The 19,335-nt window shown below is 41.4% G+C and overlaps 1 protein-coding gene across 3 annotated transcripts in view; it reads left to right on the top strand.

The window, feature by feature from the left end:
* The window catches only part of NME5 (NME/NM23 family member 5), a 30,606-nt gene extending 17,106 nt beyond the window's left edge, over positions 1-13,500 (top strand). For 2 of the 3 annotated variants that reach the window (XM_006169885.2, XM_006169884.3), the window contains 2 exons: positions 1,074-1,192; positions 13,399-13,500. In XM_006169885.2, the coding sequence (XP_006169947.1) occupies positions 1,074-1,192; positions 13,399-13,482 (203 nt within the window). In that variant the 3' untranslated portion in view covers positions 13,483-13,500. The remainder of the gene's footprint in view (positions 1-1,073; positions 1,193-13,398) is intronic. The other variant, XM_006169886.3, reaches the window with a different exon arrangement.
* Positions 13,501-19,335: the final 5,835 nt, after the last annotated feature.

The following is a 19,335-nucleotide window of genomic DNA, read 5'->3' as shown; positions in this document are numbered from 1 at the left end:
TACCTCTTGCTGACACCAACATATTCTTTTTTATATTGTAAGCCTGGTTCACTTACATGGTGTTCCAACAAGGCTGAAAGACTAAAATTTTCCAAAGTCTTAAATAATTTATTTAAAAGTCTGAAAAATAAGAATAGACTATTAATGCATATCATGTAGATAAAAAGATTTTATATGTATACTCAGCTACTCTATAACAGACCAAAAACTATGTATTATTCACTATGTATGTGTACTGTTTTTCAAAGTATCTAGGATTCATTGAACAAATGAATTAAAGTCCTAGTTTTTTATGTTCATTCATACTTGGGGGAGGGGGTCTGGAAGATGGGATTAAGAGCAGAGATTCAGTCTCCTTGGTCCCTGAACGTGGCAGGACACACCTCAGATTTTTTTTTTGGGGGGGGAGAGGTTTTTGCTATAGGACGTGTGCACTCGCCAGAAAGACAGAGAGAGACAGAGAGATAGGAAGCGAGAAATCACCCCCCAGGGGGGGATGTCCATGCCGCAATCCCTTCTCCTCCATTCTCCTCTCGGGATCTTGGGTACACATGTACACATACCCGGTGAGAGTTCAAGTCTGGGACTTGAACCATGGTCAATTACATGGGAGTGAGTTCAAGTCTGGGACTTGAACCATGGTCAACTACATGGGAGTCCAGTGACATAGCCGTTACGCTAACAGCTGGTCCCCACCTCAGATTTAAATGGCCTTTCTGTCTGAGCTTTTTTTTTTTTCATTCATAATTTTCATAACATTGCTCATTATGAAGTAATATTTATTAACTATAAAGAATGTAGAAATGTAGAAAAGTGAGAAATAAGTCAATGTTATAAGTAACAGTTATTGGCATTTTGATATATTTCTTGCCAGTCTTATATAGGCTTATTATTTGTCTGTCTGTGTGTGTGCGTGTGTGTGTGTGTGTGTGTGTGTGTCTTTAAACAAACAATTGTGCTATGTATCCTTAAAAAAAATCGAGTGTTGCTTATGACATTAAAAGCTCTTTGATGGAATCTGTAATATTTAATCATTTATGAATTGTTTTAATGAGAATATATTTGTATTGCAGTGATTGTTGAGCCCATTCCAATTGGACAAGCTGCTAAGGATTATTTAAATTTATATGTGATACCAACTCTGCTTGAAGGACTCACAGAGCTTTGTAAGCAAAAACCAGCAGATCCTTTCGTAAGAAATCTTCTTATTCATATATGTTGTCTATTTTCACGTTTAAAATGTTGTATTTTTTGAGGTAGTGAAGATATTGAGAGCCTTTTAAAAATAAGCATTTCTAGGGACCAGTTTATGGCATGGCAGTTATGTTGCTAGACTCCCACATGGTCAGCTGAGGTTCTAGTCCTGGACCTGGTGGCTTGAAACTTGTGCTGCATGTGTATGCATGGGTGCTCTAAATCCCAGGAGAATGGAGGAGAAGGGATTGTGGCATGGCCATCACCCCAATGGGTGATTTCTCACTTTCCCTCTCACTCTCTCTCTCTCTCTGTACAGCGAGCATATGCACCCTAAGGTAAAAACCTCTAAAAAAATAAAATAAAATAAAGTAAGTATTTTGGGGACCAGCAGATGGTGTAATGGTTGTGTCATTGGACTTCCACATCATCGACCGTGGTTCGAGTCCCAGACCTGGTAGTTTGAAATTCATGCTGGGGGGCGTGCGTGTACATGTCCAAAATCCCAAGAAGAGCCTGGAGGAGAAGAGATTGCAGTGTGGCCATCTCCCCTGGGGGGAGGGGGATGCTCACTTTCTGTCTCTCTGTTGAGTGCACGTGCCTATAGCAAAAATCTCTCTCCAAAAAAAAAAAAAAAAGCGTTTTTATAAACTATTTTAGACACATTCTATTTTTTTTTTTTGAGAGGGTTTTTTTTCACTATAGGGCGCGTGCGCTCGCCAGACAGACAGACAGAGACACAGAGACAGAAAGCGAGAAATCACCCCCCAGGGGGGATGGTCACACCGCAATCCCTTCTCCTCCATTCTCCTCCCAGGATCTTGGGCACGCACGCACACGCGCCCGGCGTGAGTTTTAAGCCACCGGGTCCGGGACACGAACCGCGGTCGACTATGTGGGAGTCCAGTGACATAGCCATTACGCTAACTGCTGGTTCCCGACACATTCTATTTTTTAAGTGTTTGGGTTATGTTTTTTTGTTAGGTTTTTGTATAGGGCACATGTGCCCACCAGAGACAGAGAGAGGAAAGGAAAGTGAGAAATCACCTCCTTAGGTGGAACATTTAAAATAATCTCTTCTAGTTATTTTGAAATATATAATATATTATTGTTAATTATGGTCACCCTACTATTGCTATAGAACTCTAGAATGTATTCTTCCTGTCTAACTGTATTTTTTTTTTTCTGGAGAGGTTTCTGCTATAGGGCGCGTGCACTCACCAGACAGACAGAAGGAGACAGACAGACAGAGAGAAATCACCCCCCGGGGGGAATGGCCACACTGCAATCCCTTCTCCTCCACTCTCCTCTCGGGATCTTGGGCACGCACGCACATGCGCCCGGTGTGAGTTTTAAGCCACCGGGTCCGTGACGCGAACCACGGTCGACTACGTGGGAGTCCAGTGACATAGCCATTATGCCAACTGCTGGTCCCTCTAACTGTATTTTTTTGTATTAACCAATTTCTCTCTGTTCCCTCCATCCTGACCCTTCTTAGTTTCTGGTAATTACTATTCTTTTTGAGATATTTTTGCTATAGGGCGCATGCACTCTTCAGAAAGAAAGCCAGAAATCAGCCCCTGGGGAGATGACTACGCTGTATTTTCCTCTTGGGATTTTGGGCATGCACGCACACGTGCACTGTTTGAGTTTAAGCCTCCGGATCCAAGACTTGAACTGTAGTCAACTACATGGAAGTCCTGTGATGTAACCATTATGCTCTCGGTGATCCCTTCTGGTAACTACTATTCTATACCCTGCTTCTAGGAGATCAGTATTTTTTAGCCTCCATATGAGCGAGAACATTTTTGTCTTTCTGTTTCTGGCTCGTTTCACTTAACATAATGTCCTCCAGGCTCATCCATGTTGCAACAGATAACAAAATTTTATTACTATTTTTTTTTTTTTTTGGAGAGGCTTTTTGCTATAGGGCGCGTGCGCTCGCCAGACAGAGAGAGACATAGAGACAGAAAGCGAGAAATCACCCCCCAGGGGGGATGGTCACGCCGCAATCCCTTCTCCTCCATTTTCCTCTCGGGATCTTGGGCATGCACGCACACATGCCTGGTGTGAGTTTTAAGCCACTGGGTCCGGGACGCGAACCGCGGTTGACTATGTGGGAGTCCAGCAACATAGCCATTACGCTAACTGCTGGTTCCCAAGATTTTATTACTATTTTTTTAGAGAGATTTTGCTGTAGAGTGTGTGTGCTAGCCAGAGAGACAGAGAAAAGACAAACAGAAAGTGAGAAATTACCCCTCAAGGGGGATGGCCATACCACAATCCTTTCTCCTTCACTCTCTTTTCAGGATTTTGGGCATGCGTGCATACTCAGGATGAGTTTTAAGTTACCAGATCTGAGACTCAAACTATGGTCTACTACATGGGAGTCCAGTGATGTAACCATTACGCCATCTCCTGGTCTCAATATTTTATTACTTTTTATGGCTGAATATCATTCCATTGTATATATCCATTCATTTGTTGATGGGCACGTAGGTTGATTATATATCTTGGCTATTGTATAGTGGCTCAATAAGCATGGGAGTGTAGATAACTCTTCAACAGTAATCTCCTTTCCTTTGGCTATATGCCCAGCAGTAGGATTGCTGGATACTATGGTAGTTCAATTAATAGTTTTAGTTCAGGTGGGACCAGCAGTTGGTGTAATTTCTATGTCTCTGGACTCCCACGTAGTTGACTGCGGTTCGAGTCCCGGAACCATTGGCTTAAACTCATGCTGGGCGCACATGCGTGCCCAAGATCCCGAGAGCAGAATGGAGGAGAAGGGATTATGGTTTGGCCAGTCCCCTCAAGGAATGATTTCTCACTTTCTGTCTCTCTGTCTTTCTCTTTCTGGCAAGCGCACATGCCCTATAGCAAAAACCTCTCCAAACAAAAATATAGTTTTAGTTCTTTTTTTTTTTTTCAGGTTTTAAAATGTTTTATTTGCACATTCCAATAATTAAAATCATTTGAACAAAAAGTACTCTGATTAAACTACATTTTACAGCCTGCAGGACACCTTAGACCAATTTTTTTTATTTTGGTGAGAGATTTTTGCTATAGATGCATGTCGTTATCAGTAACACAAAGAGAGAGAGAGAAGGTGAAAAATCATCCCTCTGGGAAGGATGGTTATGCCATAATCTCTTCTCCATTCTCCTCTCAAGATTTTGGGCATGCATGCACACACACCCTATGTGAGTTTCAAGCTGCCAGGCATAGGACTTGAACCACAGTCATCCATGTGAGAGTCCAGTGCCTTAAGCATTATGCCAGCAGGCTTTTACGCTGCATTTCACTGTGTCCTACCCAGCTTCTTCCTGCACCAACACGCAAGTTCTTTTCTTTCCCTGCCAGCCAGACCTGAGATGGGAGAGGGAGCTGAGACTTCCTTGTCTTGATTCTTTGATATGAAAGGGGGCAGCGTAGTCATTTAAACTTGATCCAGCCTCTTTGTATCTTACAAAGTTAAACAGCTAAAAGAAGTAAAATAAGAAGTCAGTGCCATGGAATGTACAGTGCATATTGGTGATGCACACCTCGTTACGATTTGCCTACTCACGTCTCCTGTTCGCTCATTTCTTTGGAAGGCAATAGATTTTTCCCTTATGCTTCTGTCTTCTTCCGTTTTGACTTATCATATTTCTTGATCTCAGACATATTGGGTTTGTCAGACAGGGTCGCAGAGTAAGAGGAGCAAGACCCACTAGAGAGTGATGGCCTATGCGGTCATGTAGGTCATGTCTATTTGCTGGGGAGAGATACACACTGCAGAGTGTCCCTATTTTTAGTTTTTGAGGAACCCTCATGCTATTCTCCTTAATTGTTGTACTAATTTACATTCCTATCAATAGTGTAAAAAAGTTATCCTTATTTTATTTTTTAAAAATTTTGCTCTTGGGTGCTTGCACTCACTGGAGAGAGACAGCAAGAGAAAGTGAGAAAGCACTTCTCAGAGAGATGGCTTCTCCTTCATTCTCCTCTTGAGATTTGGAGTGTGCACATACATGAGCTCTGAATTTTTAAAATCAGTGAATCTAGAACTCAGACTACACTGTTGTCCACGAAGGATCCAGCCAGCTTCACAACCACAACACCTGGCTGGTTCTCTCTTTTTTTAATTGCAAGAGGATGCATGTGCTCACCATAGAGAGATGGAGAGAACGAAAAAGGGGAGGAAGAAAGCACCCCCAAATGCAATATGGTCACACTGTAATCCTTCCTTCTCCTACTTTTCTCTGTCCAGCTGGGATTTGGGGCACATATGCATGTGTGCCTGGCATGATTTTCAAGTTTCCAAGGCCAGGACTCTTTATCAGCCACGTGGGATTTGATTCTCTTAACCACAAGACCATGAGGCCAACCCAGTTCTTTTTCTTTTCTTTTCTTTTTTTTTTAGGTCATGTATATTTACTGTGGAGAGAGAGAGAAAATAAATCACTCCATTCCCCTCATGGGGAGATGATAATGCCACCCTTCCCTATTCTTCTCTTAGGATTTTGGGCATGCACGCATGCATGCACATGCACCCAGTGTGTTTTGCAACTTGCTGGATGTGGGATTCTAACCACACAGTCGGCCATGTAAGATCCAGCTGCCTTAAGCACCACACCACCAGCTGGTCAGTTCTTGATCTTTTTACTTTTTAAAAATAATTATTAATTTTGGGAACCAGCAGTTAGCGTAATGGCTATGTCGCTGGACTCCCATGTAGTCGACTGTGGTTCACGTCCCGGACCCAGTGGCTTAAAACTCACGCCGGGCGCGTGTGCGTGCGTGCCCAAGATCCTGAGAGGAGAATGGAAGAGAAGGGATTGCGGCGTGACCAACCCCCCTGGGAGGTGATTTCTCGCTTTCTGTCTCTATGTCTCTCTGTCTGTCTGGTGAGCGCACGCACCCTATAGCGAAAACCTCTCAAAAATTATTAATTTAATATTAATTATTATTTTTTTAAATTTGCTATAGAATACATGTGCTCACCAGAGACAGACAAAGAGAGGGAAAGTGAGAAAGCAAGCTACCAGGTCTAGGACTCAAACCATGATCAGCCATGTGGGAATTCAGTGCCTTAACCACCACACCACTTGCTGGACCTCAGTTCTTAATCTTTTTTTTTTTGTTTGTTTGTTGAAAGGTTTTTGCTATAGGGCGTGTGCGCTCACCAGACAGACAGACAGAGACAGAGAGACAGAAAGTGAGAACTCACTCCCCAGGGGGGATGGCCATGCTGCAATCCCTTCTCCTCCATTCTCCTCTCGGGATCCTGGGCACGCACGCACACGTGCCCGGCGTGAGCTCAAGCCACCGGGTCCAGGACGCGAACCACGGTCAACTACGTGGGAGTCCAGCGAAATAGCCATTACACTAACTGCTGGTCTCAGTTCTTAATCTTTTTGATGATAGTCGTTCTAACTGAGGTGAAATGATTACTCATTGTGGTTTTGATTTGCATTTTCACACTGATTAGTAATGTTACATATTTTTCCAGATAATTGTTGGCAATTCATATGTCTTTTTTTGAGAAAGATATATTCATATCATTTGCCTTTTTTCTTTCTTTTGCCAGAGGACATATATATTCACCAAAAGAAAGAGAGAAGGATAGGGAAAAAGCACTCCCTAGTTGGGTGTGGCCAAGCTGCAATCTTTCTCCTCCATTCTCTACATACACCCGGTGTGTTTTTCAAGCTGCTAGGGCCAGGACCTGAACCACAGGGTCAGCCATGTTTGATCTGGCTCCCTTAACCACCAGGCCATAGAAGCAGCCCTATTTGCCCCTTTCTGAATCAGATTATTTGGGTTTGTTTTTGCTGTTGAGTTGTTTTAAGTCCTTATGTATTCTAGATATTAATCTCTTGTCAAATGAATGGTGTTAAAATGAAAACTTTAGACAAATATAATTTAGTAGAGTTTAATTGAGTAAAGATTGATTTACAAACTGAGCAACTATCAGAATGACTTCCAAGAAACTCTGAGGTGCCATGTGTTCAAATTACACTTATGAGCAAGAAAAGGAAAGTATACAAATAGAAGTGAAGGAAATGAGATACAGAGATAGCTGGATTGTTTACAGCTTGGTGTTTGTCTATATGAACATAGTTAAAGGGTGGGCTGTCTGTGATTGACTAAAACATGGCTGCTGTGATTGGCCATAATTCAGCAATTTGTTAAAGAAGCAGACTCCTGAATGAGGTTGTGGTTTGTTTCCAATAAATCAAGTATATAAGTACAGAGGCCTTCTTGGGCCAGTATAGTTTATTTTAACAATTGTTCACAAATGTTTTTTCTCCTTCTGTAGGTTTTCTCTTTACTCTCTTGATTGTTTTGCTGTGTAGAAGCTTTTGATATCATTCCATTTGCCTATTTTTGCTTTGGTTGCCTGTGCTTTTGAGGTATTACCCCAAAATCTTTGCCTATACTGATGTCCTTGACTGTTTCCCCTATATTTTCTTCTAATAGTTTCAGGTCTTACATTTAAGTCTTTGATCCATTTCGAGTTGAGTTTTGTGCATGCTTAGGAATAGGGGTCCAGTTTCATTCTTCTGCATATGGATATCCAGTTTTCTTACTACCACTTAATGAAGAGACTGTTCTTTCTCCAATGTATGTTCTTGGCATCTTTGTTGAAAATCAGTTACTATAAACACATGGATTTATTTTTGACTTCTCTATTTTGTTCTATTGGTCTATGTGTCTATTTTTATGGCAGTGCCAAAGCTGCATTCCAATAGCTTTATTTGTTTTGCTTTTGCTTAGTATGTGTGTACTTAATGGAGAGAGACAGAGAGAGGGAAAGTGAGAAATCACATACCAGGGGGGTGGTCATGCTGTAATCCCTTCTCTTCTATTCTCCTCCTGGGATTTTGGGCACACACACACACACACACACACACACACACACACTCCCAGTATTGTCAAGCTGGCAGGTCTGGGATTCAAACCACTGTTGGCTATGCTGGAATTCAGCACTTTAACCACTGTCACCTACTGGCCACCCCCTTCCCTTAAAAAAATGCTATAGAGAGTGTCTTTCCTGGAGACAGAGAGACAGAGACCCATGATCCAACCCAAGTCTCAGATGGCTGGATCACATGTACATGCACCTGTGTCCAGCATGTTCAAGGAGGTCCTGGGATATGAAACCAGGACCTTTCCCATGTGGATCCAGTTGTGTTACCACTGCACTACCTCCTGGTCCTAGCTGTTAGAAATTTGTTAACAACTCTCTTGAATCTGTAGATTGCTTTGGGTAGTATTGGTATCGTAAGTGTATTAAGTCTTCTATCTATAAACACAGGATGTCTTTCCATTTATTTAAGAATTCTATCATTTCTTTTTTTAATTTTAAATTTATTTATTTGCTTTCATCCACTGTACATTATTACAGTATACAAAATGAGATTTTTCCATCCAGAATACACTCTATATTGGGTCAGTCAAGGATATTACCATATGCATTATTGTCAACAAATAATTTTCCATTTCTTGTTTCTTATATATTTTGCCTCTCTTCCTCCCCTTGATTCCATTTCTCACCCTCTGCTATTTCCCACCCTCTTCCCATACTGTCTCTAGTATCTACAGTTGCTTTCCATGCCTTTTATTTTCACATTTTTTAAAGAAATTATTTTATTAAACTTTATTTATTCATTTATTCATTTATTTATTTCTATTTGACCAGAGAGGGACAGCATGAGAGAGAAAGAGAGAGAAGGAAAGTGAGAAAGCAAGCCACAAGGTCTGGGATTTGAATTGAGGTTGGCCATGTGGGAGTTCAGCGCCCTTAACCACACCACCACCTGCTGGTCCCTTTTTTTTTTCACATTTTATTGATTTACTAAAGATCTCACTTAATCTAAATACTTTCAATAGCAAGTGCAGTTGATATATACATATCTTTTTTTTTCTTTTCTTTTGGGAGAGGTTCTTGCTATAGGGGGCGTGTGCTTGCCAGAAGGACAGAGACAGAGAGACAGAAAGCGAGAAATCACTCCCCCATGGGGGGATGGCCACGCCACAATCCCTTCTCCTCCATTGTTCTCTTGGGATCTTGGGCATGCATGCACACATGCCTGGCGTGAGTTTAAGCCACCAGGTCCGAGACTCAAACCGCGGTCAACTGCATGGGAGTCCAGCAACATAGCCATTATGCCAGCTACTGGTCCCGATATATACATATCTTTGAATACATGTCTAACTTTAGGCATAAACCTCAGTGAGTAGAATGAACATACTATAAAGTAGCACCTAGCTGGAGCTATATAACTTTCTGTAGTTATTAAATAGGTATTTTAAATATATTTTAAAATTTCAATAAAAACAGTTTTAGTTTTAATAGATCAAAATCAAAAAATGTTAAGAGAAATTTGCTTAAGACTTAAAGTCAGGAAAAAGGTTAGAATTCATTTCAAACAGTTGGTAGATGAATATATCAACAGTTCAAGAGAAGACAAAAAATCTTCAAATCTAGACAACAAAGCATAGAAAAAATCAGTAATGTTTTAGTCGAAAGTCATAAAAATCTATTTCATAAGATTAGTCTCCTGTAATTAATCTCTCTTCTTGGAATTTTCAGTGTAACTGTGGTCTGATCTTTCCATTTAAATTCTGGAAGTTAACATTCAAAATGGTTGATTTTTCTGGACTCGTATCTACCATGAAGTTGGCCATTCTCTTGGTTGCTTTTTGTATTCTTATTTCTGTGTATCTGACTTTAGTTTTCCTGGTATAGCACTCCCTTCAGTACTTCTTGGAAAACTGGTCTGGTATTAGTAAATTCTTTCAGGTTTTATTTATCTGAGAATGATTTTGTCTTTTCTTCTCATACAAAGAATAATCTTGCCAAGTATAGTATTCTTGTTTGAAATTGTTTTTCACTTAACACTTTGAATTTATTTCCCATTCTTTCCTTGCTCACATTGTTTCCAATGAGAGGTCCAAGGTTAGCCTTATGGGACATCCTTTGAAAGTAACTTGATGTTTCTTTCTTGCCGATTTATTTTTATATTTATTTATTTAATTCTACTTTTTTTTCAATTTTGACCAGAGAGAAAGAAAGAAAGAGAGAGAGAGAGAGAGAGAGAGAGAGAGAGAAATTGAAAAAGCAAACTACCAGGTCTAAGATTTGAACCATGGTCACTCATGTGGGAATCCAGCACTTTTAACCACCATGCTACCTGCTAACCCTTCTCTTGACAATTTTGGAATCTTGTCTTTGTCTGTGATTTTGGTCAATCTGGTTATGACTGTGCCTTGGAGAATATCTTCTTGGGTTATTCTACATGGAGTCCTTAGTATTTCTTGGGTTTGGATCCTTGAATGCCTTTCTAGGTTTGGAAAGTTTTCTTCCAGTATTTAATGGAATGGATTATCAATGCGCTTATTATTTTCATCACCTTCTGGGATATCAATTATCTGGATGTTTGGGCATTTAATGGTATGTAGTATTACTCGTGTATTATTCTCAAGTTTTGGGTTATTTTCTCAGTCTTTTTGGTGATTTTTTCCAGGTCAGAAGTTCTATCTTCTACATCTGAGTTTCAATCTTTTGCATGATCTATTCTGCTTTTAATACTTTCAAAGGAGGTTTTGATTTCCTGTATTACAACCTTCATCTCTAACAAATCCATTTGATTCTGTTTTATGGTGTATATTTCCTCTTTCAGATCGTGTAAGAACTTCCTCACCTCCTGGAACTCATTGTCTCTTTTCTCCTACATCTTCTGGAGCTCGTTGTCTCTCTTCTCTGGCATCTCTGTTAGTTTTGTCACTATGAATATTCTAAATTCTTTATCTTTACAAGTTCCCTTGTATTGTCTATGGAGGGTGAAGAATTATTCTTTTCCCTTGGGAGAGAGATATTTTCTTGACTTCTCATATTCTTGTGTCTGTGATGGTTTCTGGTCATCATATGGATTATACATTTTTTCCTAATTTTTGGAGTTAAATCTGAGTGTTCAGAGGCAAGCAGGTGGAGGTGATCTGCAATATCTAAGTAGTACCATTTTTCTTCCTTTGTGCAGCAGATTCCATGGAATATGAGGATTACTCTGACCCTAAAAGTATTCAGGTACTGAATAGACTCTAGACCTGTCTAAAAACTCAGTGTGTGGAGGCTGATCAGAAGCGTGAGAAACGTAAAAAAGGGGAGCAGGAGGGTGAAGTCTGGGCAGAAAATCTTCAGTTGTCCTAGCCCCTGAAATGGGTCGCTCAGCTCTGTAATTTTTCTTTTTTCAACATTTTATAGTCTTGAGTGTATATGTCTTTCAACTCTTTGGTTAAACTTTTTAAAGTTTTCACCAGAGAGAAACAGAGAGAGAGAGGGAAAGTGAGAAAGCATTCCCCACAGAGGATGGTCACACCTCAATTGCTTCTCCTTCATTTCTCTCATCTTTTGGGATTGTGGGCATGTACATGCATGTGCCTGGCATATTTATCAGGCTGCCAGGTCTGAGTCTTGAACCATGCAGTTGGCCATCTGGGATCCTGCCACCTTCACCATGCCACTGGCCAACCTCCTCCTTGGTTAAACTTATTTCTAATTGCTGGGTTTTGTCTGTTTGTTTGTTTTTATGCTATTGTAAATGGAAGTTCTTTTTTCTTTCTTTTCTTTTGGTATATATATTTTTTCATTTATTTGTTATTATTATTATTTTTTAATTTGACCAAAGAGAGAAAGAGAGAGAAAGAGAAAGTGAGAAAGCAAGCCACCAGGTGTAGGACTTGAACCATGGTCGACTGTGTGGGAGTACAACACCTCAACCATCATGCCACTTGCAGGCCTCCATCTTTTTTTTTTTAAGAGAGATTTTTGCTATTGGGCATGAGCACTCGCTAGAGAGACAGAGAGACAGAGAGACAGAAAGCGAGAAATCACACCCCTCCCTGGCAGTGGATATGGCCTCAACACAATTCCTTCTCCATTCTACTCTCAAGATCTTGGGCATGCACACACAAGTGATGGCGTGAGTTTCAAGTCGCCAGTTCAGAACTGGAACTGAGGTCGACTTTGTGGGAGTCCAGTGATGTGGGTGGCCATTATGCCATCTGCTGATCCCAGCTGGAAGTTATTTCTTAATTTCTTTTTTAGGCTGCCATTGCTGATGTATAGAAACATAACCAGTTTCTGTGTGCTAACCTTATAACCTGTGATCTTGCTAAAATTTTTTTTTAGCTTGGTGTAATGGTTATATCATCTGGACTTCCATGTCCACTGTGACTTGAGTCCTGGACCTGGCGGCTTGAAGCATGTGTGCGTGCCCAAAACCTTGAGAGGAGAATGGTGGAGAAGGAATTGCAGCATGGCCATCTTTCTGGGGGGTGATTTCTCAATTTCTGTCTCTCTACTCTCTCTGTCTCTCCAGTGAGTGCATGTGCCCTATAGCAAAAATCTCTTTTTAAAAATGTATTTTTAGCTCTAGTAACTTTCTTGTGAAATTTTTGGGATTTTTTTTTTTTCACCATAGAGAGCAGAGGCAGGCATGCATATGCAGGAGAGAAAAAGAGAGACAGTATGAACCCTCAGCAGGGTGTTGACACACTGTGATCTCCTTTCCAAATTCCTCCGGCTCCTCATCTTGGGTAGCCACTATGTGTGTGTGCCCTGCTTTCAGGCCAAGCCCAGTCAGCCACGTAGCTTCTAGCACTACAATCCAATATGCTGTGAACTGTGCCACCAAGGTTGGGCCTGGAATTTTTTGTATATAGGATCTGCCATCTGTGGACAGAGATAATTTTACTTCTTCCTTTCTGATTTTAATCTATACTTGACAATCTTGCATCATGTAAATCATAATGTTCCCATTTTTAATGGTCATTTTCTCTTTTTTGGGGGAGAGGTTTTTGCTACAGGGCACGTGCGCTCACCAGAAAGACAGAGAGAGACAGAGAGACAGAAAGCAAGAAATCACCCTCCCCCCCAGAAGGGTGATGGCCACACCACAATCCCTTCTCCTCCATTCTCCTCTCAGGATCTTGGGCACGCACACACATGTGCCCAGCATGAGTTTAAGCCACCAGTTCCATTACTTGAACTGCGGGCGACTACATGGGAGTCCAGTGACACAGCCATTATGCCAACTACTGGTCCTGCATTTTCTCATTTTTGAAGTGATTTTTGAAAGCCTTCCAATTTATGTTGTTTATATTGAAATAAAATATTTAAATTTATTAACTTAAAGTTGTTTTTTTTCCCCATAGATTTGGCTAGCAGATTGGCTGCTGAAAAATAATCCTAACAAACCTAAACTTTGTCACTATCGAGTTGCAGAAGAACCTCATTAAAGTCCTCTAATGAATAAATCACGATCTGTATCATTACAATATGCTTTGCTTCTACTTTTTGTTTTTTAAATCATTCCTAAGGGTTTAAATAACTACATATGAAATAAATTGTTATTTGAAAATAAATGTTAATGAAATAACTGTTCTATGAAGCATATAATACTACCTAAGATAAAATATAGGCTTCCGATAAGATTTTAATAATTTAACTTTATGTGATATAATACCGATAAGTTGTGACAAGATTTTTTTTATTTTTTGTTTTTTATGCTTTACTATAGAGCATGTGCGCTTGTCAGAGACAGAGACGGGGGGAGGGGGAGTGAGAAATCACCCCCAAAGGGGGATGCCTACACCACAATCCCTCATCCTTTTTTTTTTGAAGAGGTTTTTGCTATAGGGCACGTGCAATCACCAGAAAGAGAGAGACAGACAGACAGAAAGTGAGAAATCATCCCCCCCAGGGGAGATGGCCACGCCGCAATCCCTTCTCCTTTATTCTTCTCTTGGGATCTTGGGCACGCATGCACACGCGCCCAGTGTAAGTTTTAAGCCACCGGGTCCGGGACGCGAACCATGGTCAACTACATGGGAGTCCAGCAACATAGCCATTACGCTAACTGCTGGTCCCAACAATCCCTTATCCTCTAGTCTCCTCTTGAATCTTGGGCTTGCACTGACTCAGACATGCTCATTGTGATTTTCAAGGCAACACATCCGGTAGCTGGCCATGTGAGATCCAGTCCCTTAACCTTGATGCCACTTGCTGTCCCACAAATTTTTTTTTAAGGTCTTTATTATTTATTTGTTTATTTTAGAGGTTTTTACCTCTGGGCACATGTGCTTGGGGGGATGGGGTGGGAATAGACAGAGACAGTGAGAAAGGAAGTGAGAAATCACCCCTCTGAAGGGGGAATGGTCACACCGCAATCACTTTTCCTACATTCTTCTCTGGGGAATGCAGGTGCGTGCATGTTCATGCACGTGTATGCAACAAGCACGTACCCAGCATGAAGATTTTTTTTTTGAAAGGTTTTTACTATAGGGGGTGGGCACTTGCCAGAAAGACAGAGAGAAATAGAGACAAAATTGAGACATCCCCCAGGAGGGATGGCCATGCCACAATTCATTCTCCTTCATTCTCTTCTCAAGATATTGGGCATGCATGCACACAAGCACATGCACCTGGTGTGAGTTTTAAGTTGCCAGGTCCACGACTAACCACAGTTGACTACAAGGGAGTCCAGCAATGTAACCATTCTGCCATCTTCTGATCCCCATAAGATTTTTTTCTTTAAGTTTGAGAAGTAAGATATGGAAGTTTAGTTATACATTTTCCCAAGCACATATCTTATATCTAAGTATATAATTAATGTACAGTTCAGACAGTCTAGCTGTTAAAAAAAGGTATAAGTATATAAATAATTGTTTGGTACAATGAAAATGGTCAGATCCAGAGGATCTGACCTAATAGCCATTTCCTCAGCATTAATAAATGTCTTCCAAGTGTGGGTAAACAGTAGGGTGATTGGGGCCAGTATTTGGTGTGGCGGTTAAGGCCCTGGACTTCCACATGGTTGACCATGGTTTAAATCTCAGACCCCGCAGCATTAAAATCATGCTAAGCACATGTATATGTGCATCCTAAATCCCAAGAGTAGACTGGAAGAAAAGGTATTATGGAGTAGCCATCCTTCCTGAGAGATGATTTCTCACTTTCCCTCTCTCAGTCCCTGTGTGTCTCTCTCTCCAGCAAGCACAGGCATCCTGGGTTAAAAAAATGTTTAAAAACAAAACAAAACAAAAAACAATAGGGTGACAGTGCATTCTTGTTCACTTTTCCTGGTTGTGTTACTGAAAGTCTGCATCATAGGAGCACTGCCAGTCCTCAACAAAATGACAGGATTAATTATTCTACCAAATAGTCCTTAGGCTAATATTTCCTAATTAGGTTTTGTTTGTTTTGTTTGTTTGTTTATTTGTTTGGCGTGTGTGACAACATATTAGTTGGTAAAATATTTCAAATTTCAGTTCTTAAAAAAATTTTCAGTTTGGACCAGCAGGTGGTGTAGAGGCTAAGGTGCTGGATCTCACATGGCTGTGCAGTTTAAGTCCTGGACCCACAGGTCGCAGCTTGAGAATCACGCTGGGCATGTGTATGTGCATGCCCAAAAATTCTAAGAGAATGGAGTGAGAAATCACCCCCAAAGGGGGATGCCTACACCACAATCCCTCATCCTTTTTTTTTTGAAGAGGTTTTTGCTATAGGGCACGTGCAATCACCAGAAAGAGAGAGACAGACAGACAGAAAGTGAGAAATCATCCCCCCCAGGGGAGATGGCCACGCCGCAATCCCTTCTCCTTTATTCTTCTCTTGGGATCTTGGGCACGCATGCACACGCGCCCAGTGTAAGTTTTAAGCCACCGGGTCCGGGACGCGAACCATGGTCAACTACATGGGAGTCCAGCAACATAGCCATTACGCTAACTGCTGGTCCCAACAATCCCTTATCCTCTAGTCTCCTCTTGAATCTTGGGCTTGCACTGACTCAGACATGCTCATTGTGATTTTCAAGGCAACACATCCGGTAGCTGGCCATGTGAGATCCAGTCCCTTAACCTTGATGCCACTTGCTGTCCCACAAATTTTTTTTTAAGGTCTTTATTATTTATTTGTTTATTTTAGAGGTTTTTACCTCTGGGCACATGTGCTTGGGGGGATGGGGTGGGAATAGACAGAGACAGTGAGAAAGGAAGTGAGAAATCACCCCTCTGAAGGGGGAATGGTCACACCGCAATCACTTTTCCTACATTCTTCTCTGGGGAATGCAGGTGCGTGCATGTTCATGCACGTGTATGCAACAAGCACGTACCCAGCATGAAGATTTTTTTTTTGAAAGGTTTTTACTATAGGGGGTGGGCACTTGCCAGAAAGACAGAGAGAAATAGAGACAAAATTGAGACATCCCCCAGGAGGGATGGCCATGCCACAATTCATTCTCCTTCATTCTCTTCTCAAGATATTGGGCATGCATGCACACAAGCACATGCACCTGGTGTGAGTTTTAAGTTGCCAGGTCCACGACTAACCACAGTTGACTACAAGGGAGTCCAGCAATGTAACCATTCTGCCATCTTCTGATCCCCATAAGATTTTTTTCTTTAAGTTTGAGAAGTAAGATATGGAAGTTTAGTTATACATTTTCCCAAGCACATATCTTATATCTAAGTATATAATTAATGTACAGTTCAGACAGTCTAGCTGTTAAAAAAAGGTATAAGTATATAAATAATTGTTTGGTACAATGAAAATGGTCAGATCCAGAGGATCTGACCTAATAGCCATTTCCTCAGCATTAATAAATGTCTTCCAAGTGTGGGTAAACAGTAGGGTGATTGGGGCCAGTATTTGGTGTGGCGGTTAAGGCCCTGGACTTCCACATGGTTGACCATGGTTTAAATCTCAGACCCCGCAGCATTAAAATCATGCTAAGCACATGTATATGTGCATCCTAAATCCCAAGAGTAGACTGGAAGAAAAGGTATTATGGAGTAGCCATCCTTCCTGAGAGATGATTTCTCACTTTCCCTCTCTCAGTCCCTGTGTGTCTCTCTCTCCAGCAAGCACAGGCATCCTGGGTTAAAAAAATGTTTAAAAACAAAACAAAACAAAAAACAATAGGGTGACAGTGCATTCTTGTTCACTTTTCCTGGTTGTGTTACTGAAAGTCTGCATCATAGGAGCACTGCCAGTCCTCAACAAAATGACAGGATTAATTATTCTACCAAATAGTCCTTAGGCTAATATTTCCTAATTAGGTTTTGTTTGTTTTGTTTGTTTGTTTATTTGTTTGGCGTGTGTGACAACATATTAGTTGGTAAAATATTTCAAATTTCAGTTCTTAAAAAAATTTTCAGTTTGGACCAGCAGGTGGTGTAGAGGCTAAGGTGCTGGATCTCACATGGCTGTGCAGTTTAAGTCCTGGACCCACAGGTCGCAGCTTGAGAATCACGCTGGGCATGTGTATGTGCATGCCCAAAAATTCTAAGAGAATGGAGGAGAAGGGATTGCGGTGTGGACATCCCCATAGGGTGTGATTTCCCACTTTCCTTCTCATCCTCTGTCTCTGGTGAGCACATGCTCCCTTTAGCAAAGACTTAAAAAATAATGATAATTTACTGGACCAGCTGGTGGAATGGTGGTTAAGGTGGCTGAATCCCACATGGCCAACTGCACAGTTGGAGTCCTGTACTTAGTGGTTTGAAAAACATGCCAGGCATGCGTGTACAATTCCAAAATCTGGAGAGGAGAATGGGGAAGAGGAACTGGAGTGTTGCCATCTTCCTGGGGAGGGGGGTGGTTTTTCACTTTCCCTCTCTTGGTCTCTCTCTGTTTCTCTCCAGCAAACACAAGTGCCCTGTAGTAAACAAAAAATAATAACATTCTCCTTTTATGGTCATATTTCCTGCCTAAAAATATTAGCAATTATTTCTAAGATCACCTATTTAATTGTTCCCAACCCAAGTGTTTTACAAACTTTTTAAAAATCAAGACCCCATTGGGACCAGCAGATGGCGTAATGGTTACATTGCTGGGCTCCCTCGCGACCAACCACAGTTTGAGTCCCAGACCTAGTGACTTAAAAAACTCACATTGGGTGCATGCGTGTGCACGCCCGAAATCCCGAGAGGGAATGGAGGTGTAGGGATTGTGGTGCGGCTATCCCCCCTGGAGGATGATCTCTCACTTTCTATCTCTCCAGTGAGCACACATGCTCTATAGCAAAAATCTCTCTCTAAAAAAGGAAAAAAAAAAAAAAAAATCAAGACCCCATCAAGATCTATCACTAGATTTAGTTAAGATCTGTTTCTTTGGGCCAGCAGGTGGTGTGGTGATTAAGGGCACTGGGCTCCCACATGGCCGACCATGGTTCAAGTCTTGGACCTGGCGGCTTGCTTTCTCGCTTTCCCTCTCTCTCTCTATCTCACTCTGTTCTTCTCGATCAAATTTTAAAAATAAAGAAATAAATAAAGTTAAATAAAATAATTCTTTTTTCTCTCTCTTTTTTTTTTTGGAGAGGTTTTTGCTATAGGGCGCGTGCGCTCGCCAGACAGAGAGAGACAGAGAGATAGAAAGCGAGAAATCACCCCCCAGGGGGGATGGCCACACTGCAATCTCTTCTCCTCCATGCTCCTCTTGGGATCTTGGGCACGCACGCACATGCACCCGGCGTGCGGTGTGAGTTTTAAACCACCAGGTCCGGGACGCGAACCGCGGTCAACTACATGGGAGTCCGGCAACAAAGCCATCACGCCAACTGCTGGTCCCAAAATCATTCTTAAAAAAATAAGAAGATATCTGTTTCTTTAGTTATAGGCCAGTCACATGGTATAAGTGCAATGTTTGGGGAGCAGAATCCCATGTGGTCAGCAGCTTGAATCCCATCCTCAGCAACTTGAGAACCATGTTGGGTGCATGTGCATATGTGCCTAAAATCCTGATATGATGAAGAAATACAGGAACAAGTACTGTGGCATAGCCAAGCCCTATTAGAAGCATACTTTATCCCTTTCTCTTTCTCTCTCTGGTGAGTACATGTGCCCTCTAATAATTCATAGTCTTAGTTCTTTCCCATCTTCACTTTTTATTTCATTAATGACAGTGTCATTTTGAAAAGATGAGGCCCATTTAAATACTCTTAATAAAAGTGCTTTTAGGGAACCAACAGATGCCATAATGGTTATGTCATTGGACTCCCACATAGTCGACTGCGATTTGAGTCCCAGACCCAGCAGCTTAAAACTCACACTGGGCGCGTGTGCATGCTTGCCCAAAATCCTGAGAGGGGAATG

The sequence above is a fragment of the Tupaia chinensis genome, unplaced genomic scaffold (assembly GCF_000334495.1).
Source record: "Tupaia chinensis unplaced genomic scaffold, TupChi_1.0 Scaffold147608_1, whole genome shotgun sequence".
Classification (NCBI taxonomy): domain Eukaryota; kingdom Metazoa; phylum Chordata; class Mammalia; order Scandentia; family Tupaiidae; genus Tupaia; species Tupaia belangeri.
This window is presented reverse-complemented; position numbering and strand designations above follow the sequence as displayed.